Source organism: Hemiscyllium ocellatum, chromosome 45 (genome assembly GCF_020745735.1).
Source record: "Hemiscyllium ocellatum isolate sHemOce1 chromosome 45, sHemOce1.pat.X.cur, whole genome shotgun sequence".
NCBI classification, from domain to species: domain Eukaryota; kingdom Metazoa; phylum Chordata; class Chondrichthyes; order Orectolobiformes; family Hemiscylliidae; genus Hemiscyllium; species Hemiscyllium ocellatum.
This window is the reverse complement of record NC_083445.1, coordinates 14,957,805-14,979,510: the sequence shown is the minus strand read 5'-3', so window position 1 is coordinate 14,979,510 and position 21,706 is coordinate 14,957,805. Positions and strand designations below refer to the sequence as shown.

General features: G+C 47.8%; 1 protein-coding gene across 1 annotated transcript; it reads left to right on the top strand.

Moving 5' to 3' along the window:
* Positions 1-7,466: 7,466 nt before the first annotated feature.
* LOC132835798 (keratin, type I cytoskeletal 47 kDa-like) lies at positions 7,467-20,770 on the top strand. The gene is made up of 11 exons (XM_060854867.1): positions 7,467-7,675; positions 8,635-9,109; positions 11,497-11,579; positions 11,729-11,885; positions 13,116-13,277; positions 16,106-16,231; positions 16,917-17,137; positions 17,901-17,938; positions 18,876-18,909; positions 19,504-19,523; positions 20,354-20,770. The coding sequence occupies exons 1-11, from the start codon at positions 7,467-7,469 to the stop codon at positions 20,362-20,364; spliced, it is 1,536 nt and encodes a 511-aa protein (XP_060710850.1). The 3' UTR covers positions 20,365-20,770.
* The last annotated feature ends 936 nt before the right edge of the window (positions 20,771-21,706 follow it).

The following is a 21,706-nucleotide window of genomic DNA, read 5'->3' as shown; positions in this document are numbered from 1 at the left end:
ATGCACAATCCCAAAAGCATATCAGAAGTCGGTGTAAATGTTAGCATGAAGACATGCCCCAAGGACGCAGGCACGGATGAGGGCAAAAAGCTCAGCTTGTTGGGCAGAAAAGGGAGTCTCAAAGGCAGCAGACTCCAGGACAGCGTCATGGTAATCAACTATCACGTAGCCTGAAAGGCGAATACCTATATGGTCAGTAAAGGAACTACCATCAGTGAACACATTTATATTGGGGTCCAAGATAGGGGCGACAGAAAGATCTGGACGAATTTGGGATGTCCTCATTGATGAAGAGAAAACAATCGTGGTCAGGATCGGATAAGGGTGAAAGGGGATGTGCAAGGAAATCGGCAGGATTAATGGTGGTACGGTACTTAAAGGTCAATCGGGGATTATTGAGGAGGTAAACCTCATAACGGTTTTGGCGAGCAGTGGTCAATTGTCCCAGCATGGCGATGAGAACTGTAGATAACAATGTCCTGCTGAAGTGTGAGGTTGTCTGCAACTGAGCAACCTAAAGCAACTGAGTCAAGTTTAGAAGAGAAATAGGCAACCGGGCGATGTTGCTCCCCATGTAGTTGAGTGAGAACTCAGGAAGCGCAGTTATTTAGAATGGGTGCAGTACAGTTGGAAGGGTCTGTTATAGAGTGGTCTTCCCAAAGCTGGAACTTGTGGCAAGGCTTGCTTAAGTTCATCGAAGGCTTGCTTTGCCTCTGAGGAGAGGTCGAAGGTACCTTCATAGAAGGTAAATGGGGTCAACATCTTAATGAGGAGGGCAGGCACGGTGGGTGGCACAGTGGTTAGCACTGCTGCCTCACAGCGCCTGAGATCCGGGTTCAATTCCCAACTCAGGCGACTGACTGTGTGGAATTTGCACGTTCTCCCCGTGTTTGCGTGGGTTTCCTCCGGGTGCTCCGGTTTCCTCCCACAGTCCAAAGATGTGCGGGTCAGGTGAATTGGCCATGCTAAATTGACCGTAGTGTTAGGTAAGGGGTAAATGTAGGGGTAGGGTGGGTTGCACTTCGGCGGGTCGGTGTGGACTTGTTGGGCCGAAGGGCCTGTTTCCACACTGTAAGTAATCTAAGTAATCTAAGGCAGCGTTGGGAATCCATAGTCTGCAGATGTTGACCATGCCCAACCACTGGCGAATCTGTTTCACAGTTGTTGGGACTGGGAATTTGACAATAGGACTGATGCAGCTCTGGTTAAGAGAGCGTGAGTCAGCAGACAGGATGAAACCTAGGAACTTTATATGACGTTGTGCAATGGAAACCTTTTTTGGAGAGATTACATAGCCAAGGTGTTTCAGATAGTTGAGAAGGAGGGCGACATCAGAGCCGTTAGATTCTTCATCCAGACTGGCAACAAGGAGATCATCTACATATTGTATCAGTGCAGACCCACCTGTGAGGGTTAGAGACTGCAATTGTTTCTGTAAGGCCGGAGAGAAAAGGGTTGGAGAGTGTATGAAGCCTTGAGGTCGTCAAGTCCACGTCAGCTGGTGCCCATTAAAGGTAAAGGCGAATAGGTACTGACTGTCTTCATGAAGAGGCAGAGAGAAAAAGGCATGTTGCAGGTCAACAACAGCGCAAACTGTAGCATCTGATGGTACTGAGGCTAGAATATGAGCTGGATTTGAGACCAGGGCATGAAGAGGCTGCACAATGCTGTTGATAGCTCTTAAATCTTGAACCAGTCTATACTGATCTGGCTTGCCAGGTTTGGGGCAGCCATGATTGGAGTGTAACAGGGTGACTGGCAAGGGACCAGAATGCCTTGATGGAGAAAGTCATCAATTAAAACAGTAAGGCTTGGTATCGCTTGTTGGATAGTAGAATAACATTTGGTTTTAGAGCGATCTGAATGGGTTCACAATCCATGAGGATGTTTCGGCCCGTACATTAGGGTGGACTCAGTAAAGGATATCCTGACTTACATGGTGCCGGAGTGTGGCATTGTGAGAGGTAGGAGTTGGATAGTAGAGGATAGTCACCCCTCCTTGAAATGTTTGCAGCTGATAGCAGTGTGGGTAAGCCCTAGTGACTACACAGTGGACCAAGGGGCCCAGGTCCTTAGCATGGTGAGGTGGATTAACCATCCCAGTGATGTGAGGGTGTGAGGTGACTGCTTGTTTCCACAGGTGAAGGGGTATTTTAACGAAATCTCCTTCGCCTTCTGGGCTGGTGACCCGAGCCAAGATCTGTATGGACCATTCAGGACCAATCAAGTCTCTAAAGAAGTTTTCAAGAGATTTGTCTTGGCCTGTCCAATCATAAGCAAGGTTGATGTGACTTCCAGACCCTTGGGGGTGAGGATTTAAGGTCAAGTGACCACCATTGGGGTTTATTGGACACATACAGTTGGCATTCAACAGTTGAACACCATCAGGGGAACAGGCGAGTTTAACATGGAAGGCTCATAGCAGGTCTCATCCCATCAGATTGCAGGACAATGTGGTTGTGATCACAAAGTGGTGGTCCAAGGAATATCCTTGGAAATAGCCAGGGATTGGGTGCGAAAGTGGATATTTGTGAGTAATGTCTTTGTCTCTTTAGAGATTGGAAGGTTCACCGAGGACATTGAGGCCCCGTGTCAGTCAGAAAGGGATACCTTCTGTTTTCAACTTTACGTAAGACTGTGGATTCCTGCTTGTAAGACACAGACTATAAAGGAAAGTTACTTAGTCATTGGGAAAATGAGTTATTTCGCGAAAAATTAGTGACTCGTCCTCTGCCTCTTGCTTGTGGCAGAGGGTGATGTTTATGAGAGGCTTTCCCCCAGTTGTCATAGGGGTCCTGAGGGTAATTTCCATAAGTGCTTCCTTGGTTCCTCCCCACCCCACCTTGCCCCTTTAGGGCAGTTAGAGGCCCAATAAAGAGGGTGGCCACAATTAAAGCAGTCATGGGTCGGGCAGTCACGATCCCAGTGATATGGGGTTGTCACAGTTAAAACAGCTCTGAGGGGGCTGCCTGGGAGGGGGCCCCTCGGCTACACCCATGACTTGTGGCCTTGAATGGGTGTAGAGCCGCCACTGTAATGCACAGGTAATTGCTGAGAAGTCTCCTCCTGGTCAACAAATTCTGGCTTTATGTGGGTTGGAGCCTTGTCTTCACTCTGATGTTTCCACAAAGCCTTAACAGAATGGTAGAGTTGATTAGGTTTAGCATTGACCCAGTCCAGGTTGTTTATCTTGACTGTTGTGGGGACAGAGGGTGGCAGACAGTTTAATAACATGGAGTTCTATTGAGCGTTGACAGCATGGAAATTCCAAGCCCGATCCCCAGAATAAGTCTCATAACATTCTCGAAAGAGTTCAAGGAAATCTTCAGCAGACTCCTTACTTTTAGGGCGAAGTTTGAGGATGTGGGCAAGATCAATAGGTTTTGCCAGTCTGGCGGATGCAGCAGCAAGGATATCATCCTGTGGCTGCTGATCCTGAGCTACAGCGTTGGAGAGTGTAGCAAAATCATTGTAATCAATGCATTCAATGAAGCGGGCGTAATCAGTACGGGTAAGGATTTGTTGAAGAAGGGTCCAAAGGTCCTGGGCAGTACCATCATAAACTTTAATTGTGGTCTTTAGAAAATCAATGAACCATTGAGCCTTGTGGTGGTCTGGTGCATTACTGAGAATGGACACAACTTCATAGGGCTTCCAGACACTGATAGTGGGTGGCATGGTGGCTCAGTGGTTAGCACTGCTGCCTCACAGTGCCAGGGACCCAGGTTCAATTCCAGCCTCGGGTGACTGTCTGTGTGGAATTTGCACGTTCTCCCCGTGTCTGTGTGGGTTTCCTCCCACAGTCACAAAGATGTGCAGGTTAGGGTGAATTGGCTATGCTAAATTGCCCATAGTGTTAGGTAGATGTGTTAGGGGTAAATATAGGGGGGTGGGTTTCTCTTTGGAGGGTTGGTGTGGACTTGTTGGACCAAGGGCCAGTTTCCACACTGTAGGTAATCTAATCTAAAAACAAATAGTGGTGTTTTGACCGGGAACGCCAGCCTGTGGATGTGGCAGTTCTCCCATAGGGAACATGCCTGGAGCGGGTATTTCATCTCCCTCATCCTCAGAAGAGGAACTCAATGGGGTTTCTGATCGTTGAACAAGTTGTTTTTTTTTGAGGATTGGCGAGATTTTGATTTCTGTCGACTGAGAATTTTCCAAGTAACAGAGTCAGTAAACTGAGGAGGTGGTGTGGGAACAGGCGTAGCTATGGCAGCAGCATTACATCTGAGGATAAGCTACAGTTGCCAAACTAACAAGAACCTGAGGAATTGGAGAAAGACTGGCATTAGTGGTGTAAATCTATTTGGGAAAAATACAGGGGTCAGCGGGAGGGGAACAACGGGAATTTGAGGGTTAGGCGGAACAACAGTTCGATAAACAGGAGGTTGGACAGTCTGTGGGGAAAGGGTTAGGGCGGGGTGCACTTGGAGCTCTGGACTTGCCAATCCGGCAGGGGCTGGAATAACAGGGGGGCGCATTAGGGGTTCATTTGTGGGACAGGTAGGTTTGGGGGAAGCAGTGACGGTGCAAGGTGCAGATAGGAACACCAATCGTCTAGGTCTGAATTTTCATTTTCTCCCACGCCCAAACCAAAGCCAACCATTGAACTGCACAGTCCTTTTTGTTTACTGGTCACCGGTGGCTTCTCCTTTTGTTCCTGTTGACGTTTGTCTCCAGCGCATTCATTTTTGAGGACCTCGATAGTTAATTCAATTCCCAATTTGGTGGCAGTATCCTGCCATAAGCACAAAACTGATTCTTTGCGGCTTTCATCCCAGAATTGCCGCCACAGTCCAATCAATTCTTTCATTTTTGAGCCCAGGTTTTATCACCAAATCAATTGCTGGGCTGATTTAACCAATTGAATACTTTTAGGTCCTCTAGTGGCCACTGCTCATCACCCAATGTCTTATTTAAGGTGCCAGGAAGTTTCCATAGGCTTTCAGACTTCTCCCAATACTTCTCACACAATTTTATCAATGATGAAGAGGGCTCTTCCATCATGTCGTGTTATTGCCCATCTTAAACAACCTTCCTTTTATGATCCCGACTCAAAGCCTTCACTGTTTAACAGCCCGTCAACACACAGCAAGGTCTAGTGACTTCTGCAAACCCTTCTCAACTCTCCGAAACCCTCGATAGTCTGGTGATAATGTATCGCAATGCTTCACAGCTTTCACAGAACAATTTCGGAATCAATTTAGACAGTGCCATTCCAAGCGAATCAGAGCTCCCGACTCTGTGCCCAGATCCCTGAGCTGTTAGTGAAAATTCCTGACTTCCTGGGGTCCCTGACCCTTTGAAGTCCCCGACCTCTTTTGCGAGTCCCCGACCCTATTCACAGGTCCCCAACCGGTTAATGAAAGTCCCTGACCCCTTTCTTTTGTGAATCCTGACCAGGACTGATCCTTTTCGGATTGAACTTAGACAATAAGCAGTGAGGGGTCAAGTCAACCATTACTTGAATGAAGGCTTTTGCTTGAAACATCGATTCTCCTGCTCCTGGGATGCTGCCTGACCTGCTGTGCTTTTCCAGCACCACTCGAATCTAAACTCTGGTTTCCAGCATCTTCAGTCCTCACTTCTGCCTGGAGTAGCAGATAGTGAAGGGGCCTGTCAGAATGCAGCAGAGTTTGATAGATCGGAGAGTTGGGCAGAGAAATGGCAGATGGTGTTCAATCCAGGCAAATGCAAGGTGATGGACTTTGAAAGATCCAATTCAAGAGTGAACTATATGGTAAATGGAAAAGCTCTGGGGAAAATTGATGTACAGAGCGATCTGGGTGTTCAGGTCCACTGTACCCTGAAGGTGGCAACACAGGTCGATAGAAAGGTCAAGAGGCATACATATGCTTTCCTACATCGGACGGGGTAGTGAGTACAAGAGTTGGCAGGTCATGTTACAGTTGTGTAGGACTTTGGTTCGGCGGCATTTGGAATACGGTGTACAGTTCTGGTCGCCACATTACCAAAAGTATGTGGATGCTTTGGAGAGGGTACGGAGGAGGTTCATAAGGATGTTACCTGATATGGAGGGTGCTAGCTATCATCATAGAACAAGAGTTCCCTGATTGGGGCTGGTCCAATCAGGGACCCCTGGCTGACAGATAAAAAAGGTTAGTTTTGATGTGAAGGGCACTGCTTGTCACTAGCACTCGGGTGTTTCTTTTCTTTCTGGTGGTGGAAAAAGAAAGGTTATTGTCAGACGCACTGACATTCTGGGGGCTGACTCTGTCGGAGGCAGTACAAAAGTCAAGGACTGTCCCTGTGTAAATAAAGGGTGACTTGGTGATGGGATACTGGGCCCAGTAGAGTTATTTCAGTATGCAAGATTAACACTGTGCAGCCTCAAGAAACCCTGAACAAAACGCCAAGTGAGAGTTAAAGAATATACCAATCCTACTGCCTCTGGATATGTTCACTCCTGAAAATCAGTAACTCTGTCACCCAATAATTATACATGATTTTGCTGTACAGAAACAGGTCATTGGATCCAACAGGTTCATACTATCTTTATGCACCACATAAGCCTCCTACCTCCTCATGTTGTCTAATCAGAATGTTTTTTTTTCTTTCCCTCTCATACTTAATACACCCGTCACACAAATTCCACAGACTTTACAGCAACATTTAGCATGAGAAAACATGGCAAGGCACTTTCCAGGGAAACTCTAAAACACACCATGTGGTACCAAGCAACAGAGATATTAAGGTAGATGGCCAGACGCTTGGTCAAGGAGTGTCCTACAGGAGGAAAGTGGGATAGAGAGAGGAGGAGCGATGTAAGGAGGCTCTTCCAGAGCTTAAGGCTCATATAACAGAAGCCACTATGGAGAGATTAAAATCAAGGTTGGCACCACAGTATCATGATATCTGGGAGAAGTGTTAAGCAGGTGGAGATTACAGAGAGAGAAAGGGGTGAGGGTACTGTTGCAAAAAGCAGAAGGATTTGAAACACACGCTGGTCTGGAGCCAATTCAGGTGTCTGACACGTAGGCTGATCGGAAACAGAATTCAGGGCGAGTTTAGACTTGGGCTGCAGAATGTTGGATGAGGTCAAGTTCACTCAGCCTGGAACTTTGGGTGGGGGTGGGGGGTTGCTGGGAGCAGCTACAAAGAAGTATGAGTTGTCACTTCACAAATTTCAAGTTTTGGAACTTAGAATGGATGAAATTCACCTTCAGATGGCAGAAAATTGTTCATATTTTATCTCCAGCTCCCTGACTCTCCTGGTTTCCTTTATTCCATGTGTGACGGCTGTGCCTATTGTGAATCCAGTTTCAATTTTTTTTGGAATCCCCTCGAAAACTCTCTTTAAGCCCTCCCTTCCCTGTTAAGGCAGTCCTTAAGAGCTTACTGCAAACCTAACTTTGGATTGCTTGACAGAACAGACTAACGATAACAAGGTTTGTGTGGGTGTGCGGCAGGGATGGGGGGGTGGGCGGCATTTCATTTATTGTATGGAACCTTTACAAATGCAAGTCGTTGCTGTTGAAGAAAAGAGTAACTTCTCACTATCCCAGTCAGTGTTGGAGCTTCAGCAGACCTCAGACATTACTATCAGACAGCAGCAGCAGTTCCAGGTGTGGCTTGGAGGGAATGCCAGTAGATTGGTTACTCTAAACGTTTCCAGCTTGAAGCTTTGGGAGCCGGATTCAAATCCCAGAAGGTGAAAAATGTATATTTGTTTTGGAAAGTAAAATTAATTGTCTAATTACACTGTCAAATGTCAAAACTCTCTCCACGGACCTGCTGACATGTCATAACTCTCTCTCCACAGACCTGCTGATTTTTTCCAACACATTGGTTTCTTCTTTATTTCCATTTAATCTTTGCTCTGTGGAAGCATTGCTTTTGCTGCTTTTGAACCTATTATTTACACATCCTACCCATCTCTCATTCAGTTAGCTCCTAGATATGAAACATATATATATATGCATGTAAATTCCTCTTAATCAATTTTTACAGAGACCTTAGGAGCAGGTGGGACCTTACCCCTATATCTTCTGGCTCAAAGCTAGGGTCATTATCACTAAAACCACATTACAGAATAACAGTGGGACCACAATTAATAATCACTGAGTAAAATTAACACTCGATTAATAACTTGGTCTCAGCCCCTCCCCAGTTACACACCCCTTGCATCCAACTGAATCCCAGGGAGGGGTGAGATCAAGGTGCCTGCCCCCGACTGAGGTCAGGAACACTGTATCTTTTCCTTCCTTTATGCCTGCACCCACCCCACCCCCCCACCCCCCCACTTGTACATTTCCCCCCACATCTCCCACCCCACTCACCTTGCTGTGAGGGAGAGGGGGGTGGAGGGGTGTGGTATGTGTGGGGTGGGCAAGAATCAGACTGAGGATGGCGGGGACACCACCCAGCCGCTGGGTGGGGAGCACTGTCTACTGATTTCCTTTTTTTTGGTTAGGGGTGGGGGGAATGTTCCTTTGAAGGGAAGGAGGAGGGCTGTGGATGTGGGGATTGAGCCAATCGGTTCAGGCTGTGGGTGTGCTGTCCAGGATGGGGTGGGAGGGGGTTCATTACCCCTCCCTCAGGTGCTTGAGATAAAAGAGAGTCGCTGAGTGTGAGTGTTGCTCAGTGTGCTGCTCTCTCTCTCTCTGTCAGGCTGTTGTGTGTGATTGCTCCCATCTGCAACACCATGGCAGGGAGTTATCGAACCCAGTCCATCTACAGCAGCGGCGGCGGCGGCAGTGTCCGCCGTTCGAGACCCCCGCAATCCACCTCAATGAGTATGTATCAGTTTTCAACCAGACCATCCATCTCCACCTCGGTCTACAGCGGGGCATTCGGAGGGGGCGCGGGGGCAGGCTACAGCATCGCCTCCGCGGGTCTCGGCCGCTCGGCCGGCGGGCTGGCTTCTAGCAGCGCGATGTTGCTGGGCGGCAGCGCCCTGATATCCAATGAGAAGAACACCCTGCAGCACCTGAACGATCGCCTGGCCACTTTCCTGAGCCAGGTCAGGTCTCTGGAGGATTCCAACAAAGAGCTGGAGAGACAGATCCGAGAGTACGGCACCAGGAGCTTCGTGGGCTTCGACTGGTCTATCTATGACCAGACCCTCAAACCCATCCAGAAGGAGGTAAGGGAGATTGGGGTTGGCGGGTGGTGGGGGCTAGGAAGGGAGAGACTTTCTCTGACCGCAGGAGATGGCAGCATGAGGTCATTCAGCCCATCCAGTCTACTGAACCATTCCAGTGGCTCACCTGGTAATCCCCAGCCCCCACTCTGTTGCCTGATCGCCAAAACCCTGCATCCTGTAAAACGTGGGCAGTTCAGTCCATTGACTCCATCTCACCCTGTCTGTGGCCGATCTGACCCTCAACTCTACCGAGACAGGAGACAGTTATCCGAACCAAGTTTAACTTGGAAACAGTCACACATGAGGCGGCACGGCAAGATTTACAACTGCAATTCTGGTCTCCTGCCTATCGGAAGGATGTTGCGAAACTTGAAAGGGTTCCAGAAAGATTTACAAGGATGTTGCCAGGGTTAGAGGGTTTGAGCTGCAGGGAGAGGCTGAACAGGCTGGGGCTGTTTTCTCTGGAGTGTCGGAGGCTGAGGGGTGACCTTATAGAGGTTTATAAAATTATGAGGTGCATGGATAGGGTAAATAGATAAAGTCTTTTTCCTGGGGTGAGGGGGTCCAGAACTAGAGGGTGTAGGTTTGGGGTGAGATTTAAAAGAGACTTGTGGGGGAACCTTTTCATGCAGAGGGTGGTACGTGTATGGAATGAGCTGCCAGAGGGTGAGGTGGAGGCTGGTACAATTACAACATTTAAGAGGCATTTGGATGGGTATCTGAATAGGAAGGGTGTAGAGGAAGGGATATGGACCAAGTGCTGGCAAAATTAGATTACTTACAGTGTGGAAACAGGCCCTTCGGCCCAACAAGTCCACACCGACCCGCCGAAGCACAACCCACCCATACCTCTACATTTACCCCTTACCTAACACTACGGGCAATTTAGCATGGCCAATTCACCTGACCCGCACATCTTTGGACTGTGGGAGGAAACCGGAGCACCCGGAGGAAACCCACGCAGACACGGGGAGAACGTGCAAACTCCACACAGTCAGTCGCCTGAGTCGGGAATTGAACCCGGGTCTCAGGCACTGTGAGGCAGCAGTGCTAACCACTGTGCCACCGTGCCGCCCACGGCAAATGGGAGTAGAATAACTTAGGATATCTGGTCGGCATGAACGAGTTGGACCAAGGGGTCTGTTTCTGTGCTGTACATCTCTATGACCGGTGTGCATCATTCACTGGTGTTACTTATGGGTCATGTCTCCTCTGTGAACTCCCCCCCCGCCCCCACCCCCCGACAGACATTAGGCTTGATGCCTGTCCTTGCTTGCAAGCTTGCACTGTCTTCTGTTGAAGTTGTTGTGTTTCGAGCCTGCCTGTTAGTTAACTACAGGCTGCCCCAGGCACTATTGAATGCAGGTGGTGTGTTCATGTTTGTGGCTGGTTACCTTTCAGAGGGAGATATTAACAAACCAGCGAGAACTCCAAGTAGTGAAGTAGGTTGAGTTTGGGTGCGATGCGGTTTGGGTACGATCCCGTTCTTGTTCTTGTTCTTGAGTCCAAGATCAGATTCGGAATCTCTCAGTCACACACACAGAAAGCCTGCAAGAAGGTAACGGAATGCATGCCATTCCTTTGGGACTGGCTGTGCCAGAACAATGAAAGGTGGGCCGCCTGAACTTGCAAGAGGAAATGAGAATGTTGACAATCTCTGACAGCGTGGGCTTGGTTCCGTGGGAGCTCAGACAAGTGCGGGCTGACTTGAGCATAGATAGGAATGTGGAATTTGAAATCTCACCAACAGATTGTGATTGTACTGAATGGCAGCGCAGACACAAGGGGCCGAATGGTCTGTTCCTGCTCCAGTTGTGTATTCGTCATTGATTTGTAGCACGACCTAAATCTGACCTTACTGTGGGAATGACAACTGTTTCCTCAGCCTGTCCAGCACAACCTCGAATACCTGCAGGAGCAGGGCAAATGTAGCTGTGGCGAGGAGTTAGTTACAAAGCTGCAGAGCGCGCACACAGCAGGAGCAAACCTTGGCCTGAAAAGAGCTGCTACCCATACTCCATCTTCTCGCTGAGGTGGCTGTGGAGGTAACTTACAGCTCGTGCAGAACTTTGCAACAGAAATTGACCGCAACTTTATATCCCCTCCCCCAACCCCACTCGGGCAAGCTGAGGGTGTGTCCACCGAAACACATGGTCACAGAGGGGATGATCGCTCTGAGACACTGCATAGTGCCTGTGTGTATAGGCATCATGTAAGCATGGCACGGGCTCTGCACCCAGCCTCCTCTTTGACCTTTAGTTATCCCTCTTCTTCACGCCAGCTTTGGTTGGTTGATGTACCCCTTAGTTAGGTTGCTATATAAATGCACACTGGCTGGAGTCCCTGCCCCCTCTGATTGACCACTGTCCCTTTTTCACTTTGTACAGATTCTCGATGCTGTGTTGCAGAATTCCCAGATTGCACTGGAGATCGATAACGCTAAACTGGCAGCTGAAGACTTCAAGAACAAGTACGTTCCTTCCTCCGCCCGCAGCTTGGCTCACTCTCCAGCTTGCGGTGATCTCCCTGCCATCCTGAAAGGTGCAGGTGCTTCCTCGTCTTTCTCTCTCGAACCTGCTCTGGCTGATCTTGTTCTCTCCACTCCTCTGTTTGTTGCAGGTACGAATCCGAGCTGGCACTGAAACAGTCTGTGGAGAATGATATACTTGGACTTGGCCAACTGAAGGACACCTACCAGTCTTTACAGGCTTGTCTGGCGGATGAGATTGCTCAACTGGAGGACGAGATTGCCTTCTTAAAGAAGGACCATGAAGAGGTGGGATCCCAAGATGTCCTTGTATCAAACAAATTCACATTCTCTGTGTCTCTCTGTTTGTTAAGTCTCTTATTTTCTCTGCGTTGCTCTCTATCTCCCTCCAGTATCACTGCCTGTCTGTCTCACCTTCTCTCTTGGACACTCAGTCTGTGTCCCACGGTCTCTTTTACTCGCTCTTCCACTCCCCTCTCCCACCCCAATCCCAACAAAGCATTCTCTCCATCTCCCCCACACACTCTTGTCTCCTCCTTGCCTCTCTCTCTCACATACACACACTCTGTCTCTCTGTCTCTCTCTCTCTCTCTCCCCCTCTCCCTCTACCTCTCACTCTCTCTCTGTCTCTCTCCCTCCCTCTCCCTCTGTATCCCTCTCTGCTGGGTGACCCTGGCTGAAGATGGGATCAATCTCAGAATGGGGCTATTTCTCCATGCTTTATGTCAGCCTCATCTGCTGAGGGGTGACCTGATCCTGTTTGAATATCTCTCCAATTGTATTTTCAATCACTGTTGGGAACCTGGTGCTGGGCAAGGCCTTTGGCCAGGGCAACATGGACTGTGGTCTATCTGTTGGCTACATCCTATAACTCTCAAACACAACAACACCTCCTGTCCCTCGGGAGGCTAAGGAAACTCTGCATTCTGTGTGGATGCCGCATCACACGATCACAAGAAGCTGCAGAGCATTGTGAACACAGCCCAGTCCATCACGCAAACCATCCATTGACTCCATCTATACTTCCCGCAGCCTCGGCAACATCCAGTATCATCAAAGATCCCTCCCACCTTGGTTACACTCTCTTCCATCCACTTCCATCAGGCAGAAGATCTTAAAGTTTGATGAATAGATTCAAGAACAGCTCTTTCCCCACTGTCATCAGACTTTTGAACACACCTCTCAAATGTTAATTCTCAGCTTCCTCTCTCTCTCTCTGCATCTCCTGTGTGGCTGTAACACAGTATTCAGCACTCTGTTCTGCCACCCTAATGCATTTTGTTTGGTACAATCAGCCTATAAAACATGCAAAGCAATACTTTTCACTGTATCTCAGTACATGTGTCAACAACAAATCAGTGCATCGTAACGTTTAAGGGCTGAGGTTTTAATATTACACTTCCTTTTCTGTTTCCAGCAGCCACACTCTTATCGCAATAAGAAAGCGGACAATTTAGCACGTAGTTCAAGGTGCTATGGTGGTGTGTTTTAACATTTTATCACCTTTTTCTTCTTCAGCAACTGAGGAACCTGCGACAGCAGAAGACTGCAGATATTGATGTCCAAGTTGACTCCGTTCCTTCTGTTGACATGGCTGCGAAACTGCAGGAAATGAGAGATAGTTACACCAAGCTTGCAGAACAGAATAAAAAAGATTTGGACAATTGGTACGAGGAGCAGGTAGGCTTGGGTTCAGCAACAATGGCAGTGTCTGATTCGGAAAGGGGCCTGTGAGGGTGGGACAGCGAGGTGAGGCTCTGTGCTAACTCTTATTGAAAGTGCAGCACCAAACAACTCCATTTTCACCCTCCCTTCTCAGAGTTAGAAGGCTTGATGGTTGACACCTCTTTCTAGCCAATAAAGCCAGGCCGAGGCTCAGTACTGAGAGTGGGCTACATGGCCAGGGGAACACCAACTTTCAGAAGAGACATTAACGACTTGCATTTCCCCAGTGTCTCCTGAATAGTTTGTGTGTTCAGCATTGCTGTACTTGGGCAATAGTTATCCCTCATTAAACCAAATAATCAAATCACGGCAACAATCAGGTTATTGTTCATTGGAGCTGCAGCAGGTGAATTACCTTCTGGGCTTCTGAACAATGGCAATGACTCCCCAAGAACGTGGGAAATAGGAACAGAGTAAACCATTCAGACCCTCGAGTTTGTCCCTCTACTCAGTGAGACCATGGCTGATGTTTCTCCTCCCACCTCATTTTCCTGCACTCTCCCCATGGTCCTTTCCTGTGGTAAACATGTTAAAGTCTCTGCCTTGACATAGGCTGAGCCTGCACAGCCCTCTGGGGCAGAGAATTCCAAAGGTTGGCCATTCTCAGAATGAGGAAATTCCTTCTTACCTCGGCCCAAAGTAGCTGTCAATTCTGAGTCTGTGCTCCTGGTCCAAGACCAATCCCTAGTTCTCCCAGCCAGAGGGAAATGTTATTCTTGCATTGACCCTCTTGATCCATAAAGGAATTCTGTATGGTTGATTGAGGTCATCTCTTCAATAACTATATACCACAAAGACAATACAGGACAGGGCCTAGAGCCAGGGCTGGGAAAGCGACTACACACAGTAAATGCAAGTCTTTCTTTCTCTCAATAACATAACCTCAAGGGGTGTCAGCAGCCAGCACTGACCCTGGAGGATATACTGATGCAATGCTATTTGTGTGTGTTTCTGTTTAGCTCAGTTGGCTGGATGGCTGACTTGTGATGCAATGTGATGCCAACAGTGTGGGTTTAGTGGCTGAGGTGACTGTGAAGGTCCTGCCTTCTCACCTGTGCCCCTGCCCTGAGGTGAAGGTGACCGTCAGGTTAAACTCCCCACCAGTCGTCTCTCTCTCTGGATTGAGAGAGGTGTGCTCTGGGAAGGTGGTGCCTTTCCTGCTTTGAGCCCCAAGGGGCTGGGGGAAGCTTCACTTGGTGTCTGTTCATTGGAAGCATTCGGCCTCAGTCCTACATTTCTACAATTTAATTGACTTTGTCAAACCAAAGCCTTACGCAGTCCTGGTGAGCTGATCTGATTGGTGACTGTGAGCACTGACACAATCTGGCCACTCTCACTGAGTCATTCAGGACACCCAAAGGAGGCCGCTCTGCCCATGGAGTCCATGTTGGCCCTGCTCAAACCAATCTAATCGTCCTCTTTCCCTCCTGAACCTTAATCCTCAATATCCCCCAAACATTATTATCCCCATGTGCCCATCCCATGTGAAACAATCGATTTGTTCTGCCAACCCCTCCCTGCCCTCTATGTGGGCATTGGGTCAAAGGTCATTGTCATTCAATGTATTCCTCCTCATTCAGACACGTTGAGTAACCCCCTGTCTCTCTCTCTCTCTCTCTCTCTCTCCCCCCCCTTTCTCTCATTCTTTCTCTCTATATTTTGTCTCTGTCTCTCTGTCTCTCTCTCTCTCTCTGTGTCTCTCTCGCTGTCTGTCTCTCCCTCTGTCTCTCTCTGTCTCTGTCTCTCTCTGTCTGTCTGTCTCTGTCTCTCTCTGTCTCTCGCTCTCTGTCTCTCTCTCTCTCTCTGTATCTCTGTCTCTCTCTGTGTGTCTCTCTCTTTTGCTCTCTGTCTCTCTCTCTGTCTCTGCCTCTCTCTCTGTCTGTCTCTGTCTCTCTCTCTCTCTCTCTGTCTCGCTCTCTGTCTCTCGCTCTCTGTCTCTCTCTCTCTCTCTCTCTGTATCTCTATCTTTCTCTCTCTGTGTCTCTCTCTCATTCTCTGTCTCTCTGTCTCTCTCTCTTTCTCTCTCTGTCTCGCTGTCTCGCTCTGTATCTCTGTCTGCCTGTCTCTCGCTCTCTCTCTCTCTCTCTCTGTCTCCCTGTCTCGCTCTGTGTCTCTCTCTCTCTCTGTATTTCTGTCTGTCTGTCTCTCTCTGTCTCTGTGTCTCTGTCTCTCTCTGTCTGTCTCTCTCTCTCTCGCTCTCTGTCTCTCTCTCTGTATCTCTCTGTCTGTCTCTCTCACTCTGTGTGTGTCTCTCTCTCGCTCTCTGTCTCTCTCTGTGTTTCTCTCTCTCTGTCTCTCTCTCTCTGTCTCTCTGTCTGTCTCTGTCTGTGTCTCTCTCTCTCTCTCTGTCTCTCTCTCTCTGTCTCTGTCTCTCTCCCACTGTCTCTCTGTCTCTCTGTCTGTCTCTATCTGTGTTTCTCTCTCTCTCGCTCTCTGTCTGTGTCTCTTGCTCTCTGTCTGTCTCTGTCTGTGTCTCTCTCTCTCTCTCGCTTCCTGTCTCTGTCTCTCTCTCTCTCTCTCTCTCTCTCTGTCTGTGTGTGTGTCTCTCTCTGTCTGTCTCTGTGTCTCTCTGTCTGTCTGTCTGTCTCTCTCTCTCTCTGTCTCTGTTTGTGTATCTCTCTCTTTCTGTCTCTGTCTCTCTCTCTCTCACTGTCTGTCTCTGTCTCTCTGTCTGTCTCTGTCTGTGTCTCTCTCTCTCTCGCTCTCTGTCTGTGTCTCTCTCTTGCTCTTTGTCTGTGTCTCTCTCGCTCTGTGTGTCACTCCATCTCTCTCGGATTTCTCAGGTACAGATCCAAGTCACACAGACCGCACAGGCTAACCAGGCTTCTGATGGGGTGAAGGTCGAGCTTGCTGAATGCCAAAATCAGTTGCAGGTCCTGGAAACTGACTATAGCTCCTTGCTCGGCGCTGTAAGTAACTCCACCATTTATTCCAGTGTCATTCGGTCAGAATTGAAACCGGTTTGGAGTTTCCATTGCGGCCGGCTTATTCATTGTGTATTGTCATTTTAAAACTGACTTATATTTATGTATTTAATTATTTGCTCTTGTTCTTGAGGGAACTAGGACTGTAGTTAATGGGCCACTGTCCTCCATTTTTCTTGGAGGTATTGGAATGGGGTAGACAAGGTCAGAGGTCGCAGGACATCAGGTTATTGTCCAACAGGTTTATTTGAAATCACAAACTTTGTGTACTGCTCCTTCATCAGGTGAAGTCTTTACCTAATGAAGGAGCAGAGCTCTGAAAGCTTGTGATTTCAAATAAATCTGTTGGACTATAACCTGATGTCCTGCGACCTCTGAGTCAATTTGTTTGTCTCTGAGCAGATGTATTTTGTCCAAAACATTCTTCCAGCCTTGAACATTATCTTGTGACCGCCATTAATTAGTGTGCTTCTGTAATTTTGTATGTGGTTTGACGCGTTCTCATGCTCAAATCATGATGCTTGTATTCATGATTGACTATGTTTTAGGTATTTGTCAATAATAATAGTTATAGTTAGCTTTCACGCCATCAATCTTCAGTAGCTGGAAAGAGGTGAATGGTTTAAACAATAAATAGGTAACAGAGTGAAACCTGCCTTGTCATTATCAGCTGAAAGGCCTGGAGAATAACCTGATGAACGTCGAGTCCAGATATGACATGGATCTGCAGAAAGAACAGTCGAGAATTGCACAGTTCGAGGGAGAGCTGGGACGACTCAGGAACAGAATCCTTGCGCAGACAGAGGAATACAAGAATCTGCTTAACATCAAGATGAATCTGGAGAAGGAGATTAAGCAGTACAGGGATCTTATAGCTGGAGGCGGTGCAAGGTAAAGCACAGGGAGATCCCACAGTGCAGATTCACCCTGCTCCTTGCAAACACTGGCGATGGTGCCTGTTCTTGTTTCCCAGGTCAAAACTGCCAGCTGACAGACTGGGATTTCTGTGAGCATTGAGTTAGATCACTAAGGTGCCCACATACAGTGTGTCAGTGGAGGGTTGTGGTGTTTACAGTGAACTGAGAGATTAAGGGAAGGTCACTCAGTCACCATCTCTGCTGCTGATTGCCAGAAAGCAAGAAAGATGCAGAAAGTTGATGGAACCCACCTTGTTGGGGCTCACTTCCAGGCGATGCAATCCCTGACACCAACCCTGAACCAGTGCCGGAATGTTTCAGGGATAGCCCTGTGGGAGGTGGTATTAGAGGGTGGGACAGTCTTCCAGAAAGAACGGGATCGGTTTTCCAATGTATGGATGGTCCTTGTTGGAGGCCAGTGAGAGATGAAGTGTTAGAATGCTAGCTCTTCATGGGCAGCCCATAGTCAGTGACCTGTGAGACCTCCCCAGTTCCCATTGATGTTCCCTGAGCGAGGAGCATGTGCATCATGAAGCATGAAGACTCCACAGGGATTTCTCTTGGCGATTGTCTATTTGTCACAGGTACAAACTAGATGAGAGATGGTGACTGACTTGACCAGGCTGCTGGGCAGTCCCCTTTCTCCCTGCCATCCCAGCTGTTTGCATGATCCACCATGGTATCCCATGTTCAGAAACATTGTTTTTTTTTCTCTCTCTCTCTCTCTCTCTCTGCAGCGTGGGGAGTGCTGGCATCTCTGTCTCATCATTAGGCGGTGAGTAGTTTGACATGACTTATATGGGTGAATCCGTACAAGTGTCCGTGAATCTTTATTCTTCTCTAACCCATGACCATCAACACAGTCACTCAGGCACCACACTGCAGGTACCTTAAAGGGGGAAGGCTCCTTCTGTGTCTGTCTTCCTCTGTCACACCAGTTCACCCTCTCCCAACTCCATCTGTCTGTCTGTCTGTCTTTCTGACCTACACTGTCTATCTCTGTCCACTGTCTTGCTTCCTGCCTCTCTCTCTCTCTCTCTCTCTCTCTCTCTCTAGCTTTCTATTGTCTTAAACTCCTACAACACTCTCCCCATCAAGTATTCCCCGAACAGTTACACTGTGGGGTTAATTACCGAGTAAATATCTCCCGACAGTATCCCCATCAAACACTCTCAGAACAAGTACAGAATGGGGTTACATAAGGAGTAAAGATGCCTCTGCATTTTTAACCTGCAGCTTGCAAAATGGTTAAACATCTGTCCCCCTCTATACTCTCTCTCTCTTCCTTTGTCTCATGTTCTCTTGTTTTCTCTCTGTCTTTCTGTCTCCTTATTTAATCAATCCTATGATGAAACTTGATTCTTCCTCCCTGTGACATGATGAGTGCAACCCATCATATTATCTCTTTGCTCTTCAGGTCACTCACCCTCCTTAGGATTTAGTTCACCGTCTCCTCGACTCTCTTGAACTTGGTGGTGAGCTGCTGTCGGCCTTAGGCCTTGGTTTGGACTGGTGTCCCACCATGACAGCAAACTGATGACCACATTGAGCACTGTCTCCCCCTGACTCCCTGTTGTTCTGAACTCAATTTTCTTCTGGAGGGTGACTGCCTCTGGAATGAGGCTGTGGGTTGTGTTTGTTGAGGTTTCAGACCTTTTGAACTGAAATTCTCCTTGCAAATATTGAACAGCTTTATTTTCTCTGTGTTGCAGGGAAGGGCACAGAAGGAACAACTACGATTATCACGTAAGTCTCTTTTTGTTGCTCACTAGGCACAGTGGTTAGCACTGCTGCCTCACAGCGCCGGAGACCCGGGTTCAATTCCCGACTCAGGCGACTGACTGTGTGGAGTTTGCACGTTCTCCCCGTGTCAGCGTGGGTTTCCTCCGGGTGCTCCGGTTTCCTCCCACAGTCCAAAGATGTGCGGGTTAGGTGAATTGACCATGCTAAATTACCCGTAGTGTTAGGTAAGGGGTAAATGTAGGGGTATGGGTGGGTTTCGCTTCGGCGGGTCGGTGTGGACTTGTTGGGCCGAAGGGCCTGTTTCCACACTGTAAATCTAATCTAATCTAATCTAATCTAATTAGGTTAGGGGTGATCAACAACTGGAGGCCTTTCTGGTGATGACCATATCTCTTTAAAGAAGTTTTAAAAAGCCTAAACTCTTTGTTACAGAGAAAAAAAAACAGTAATTGATGGCCTTTAAACATAATAGCACATGATCCAATATTGGGATGGTTCAGTTTAGGCCTGTGTTCCAGGGCTTGAGGAGAAAGGTTTTAGTTCTGCAACGTGCTTCCTGTTGCTAACTGATTCTTTTTTCTCTTTGTCAAATTCTAGCACCACCAAGATGGAAAGAGGTAATAAAAAACCTTTCTTCATTTTTCTTCACCCGCTCTGCCCAGTTTGATGACACTGAGCTTTGTATCCCAGACGCACAAGTCCCAGACCTTGATTTGTGTTGCATGAGCCAATGCGTCGTCCATATTCAAAGTTGCCAAGTGAATGCACGATGTCTGAATGTGAACATTTCGTTCAAATGACCCTGAGCCTGAGGAGCCTACAGCTCCCATTGTTCACTGCACGGCCAATCAGAATTAACTTATCAACCAATCAGCATGTTTTTCTTTCTCTCATGTTATAAATTGTTGTGATTGTTTGAAATTTGGCATTCTTGTGTGTGTCCTGATGTGTACAAGATGGGAAAGCTTGGACAGCGCATTTCCTTTTCTTTCGGTCTCTTTCTTGCTCTTTTTTGTTTCTTTACCTATTCTCCTCTCTGTCTCTCTCTGTCTCTCTCTCTCTCTCTCTCTCTCTCTCTCTCTTTCTTTCTCTCTCTCTTTCTCTCTCTTTTCTCCCTCTCTTCTCTTCAGAAACAGGCCAAGGACCAGTCATGGCATTTAACAGATGGAAATATTTATTCATGACAATGAGCACAAGTTACCCAGAGTTCTTTGGACAGATCGGTCTGTGGCCAAAATAAAAAACAAACAAAGTGAAAGTAGTTGTATTGATGTCTGTCCCTGCATGGAAGTGAAAGGAGGAGATAGTGAGAATGGGGAGGAGGGGTTGATGGGAAATGGAACTGTAGAACCAAGATGGGGGCCTACATTCAGTGTAGAGTGAACCTAGCCTGTGCTACAAATCTCTTGTTGATGAAGTTAATCTGGATTTTATTTGGCATTTGCAGAAAAACTTTGAAGTGAAGACTCTGTGTGGCATCTTCCTGGAAACCCGACACAACTCTTATCCGTCGCGTGGTTTCTGCTGGAGTCTTGGGAAAGTGGGCTATTTGATTGCAACGTTTCTCCCTCCGCTTTTATCCTTCTGATGCTCTCGTTGGTAACGGAATGTGCAGCAGGGGCCCCGCCTCTTCATAGAATTGGTCCACTTTCCAACGTTCCAAACCTTCCACATTTAAAGTGCAACCATTGGACACCAATGGACAACCTGCCATCCTCTATCTGGGTCCCACTTGTCCTAGTGGCCTTGGAAAGGGCTCCGGCTTTGTGTCAGCTCCTGGGCTGGGTTGCTGTGAAGTTCCCTCTTCTATGTTCACTTTCTGTCTAAAGCTGAGAAATAAATGTCTTTCTGATCTCGCCGCAAAGCTGTTCCCTTGCAGAATGATTTTGCAGAAACTGTTATGATACATTTTCACGCAATGTGTTTGATTCCTCAATCAGTAACAAGATGCTAGAAGCCTCCAAGGGCCAGAGGGATCTTGGGGATCTGGTCCACCGATCACTGAATGTGGCACGGCAGGTTAACACAGTGGTTATTACGGCATCCAGGACACTTGCCTTTGTCAGTCATGCCATAGATTATGAGAGCAGCGAGGTTATGTTGGAGCTGTACAGGGCTTTGGTTTGGCTGGGGTACTGTGCACAGTTCTCGTCCCCACACTGCAGGGAGGATGGGATAGTACTGGAGGGAGTGCAGAGGTGCAAAAACCTGAAGAAACATATCCTTGTTGCAAAAACCCCCTCTGGTTCAGGATTGCTCTCAAGGGAAGGGAATCTGACATCCTTACCTGGCCTGGCCTCCAATGTGATTCACTCTTAACTGCCCTCTGGGTCAGTAGAGATGGGCAATAACATGTCGCTGGAGAGATGGTAGTGGGAAACAAGGAAATGGCTGAGGAACTGAATAATTAGTTCGTGGTGTAAGACACGAGTAATATCCCAAAAATTCAAGAGAGTGGGAGGGCAGAGCTGAGTATGGTGGCCAACACCAAGGAGAAGGTGCTAGAAAATCTGAATGGGCTGAAGGTGGACCAGATGGACTGCACCCCAGAGTTCAAAGGGATATTGCTGAAGAGATAGTGGAGGCGTTAGTGTGATCTTTCAGGAATCGCTAGAATCAGGGAGGGTCCCAGAGAACTGGAAAATCGCTAACGTGGCACCCCTTTTTAAAAAGAGAGTAAGGCAAAAGATGGGAAATTACAGACCAATTAGCCTAACCTCGGTCGTGGGTAAGATCCCTGAATCTGTTGTGAAGGATGAGATTTGTGAATACTTGTGTATATATGGTAAAATAAGGCAAA

Coding starts and splice junctions, on each gene's coding strand:
- LOC132835798 (XM_060854867.1), top strand. CDS start 7,467: ATGGAACCTTTACAAATGCAAGTCGTTGCTGTTGAAGAAAAGAGTAAC. Junction 11,580..11,728: donor GCTGAAGACTTCAAGAACAA/GTACGTTCCTTC, acceptor TGTTTGTTGCAG/GTACGAATCCGAGCTGGCAC. Junction 18,910..19,503: donor GGAACAACTACGATTATCAC/GTAAGTCTCTTT, acceptor GTCAAATTCTAG/CACCACCAAGATGGAAAGAG.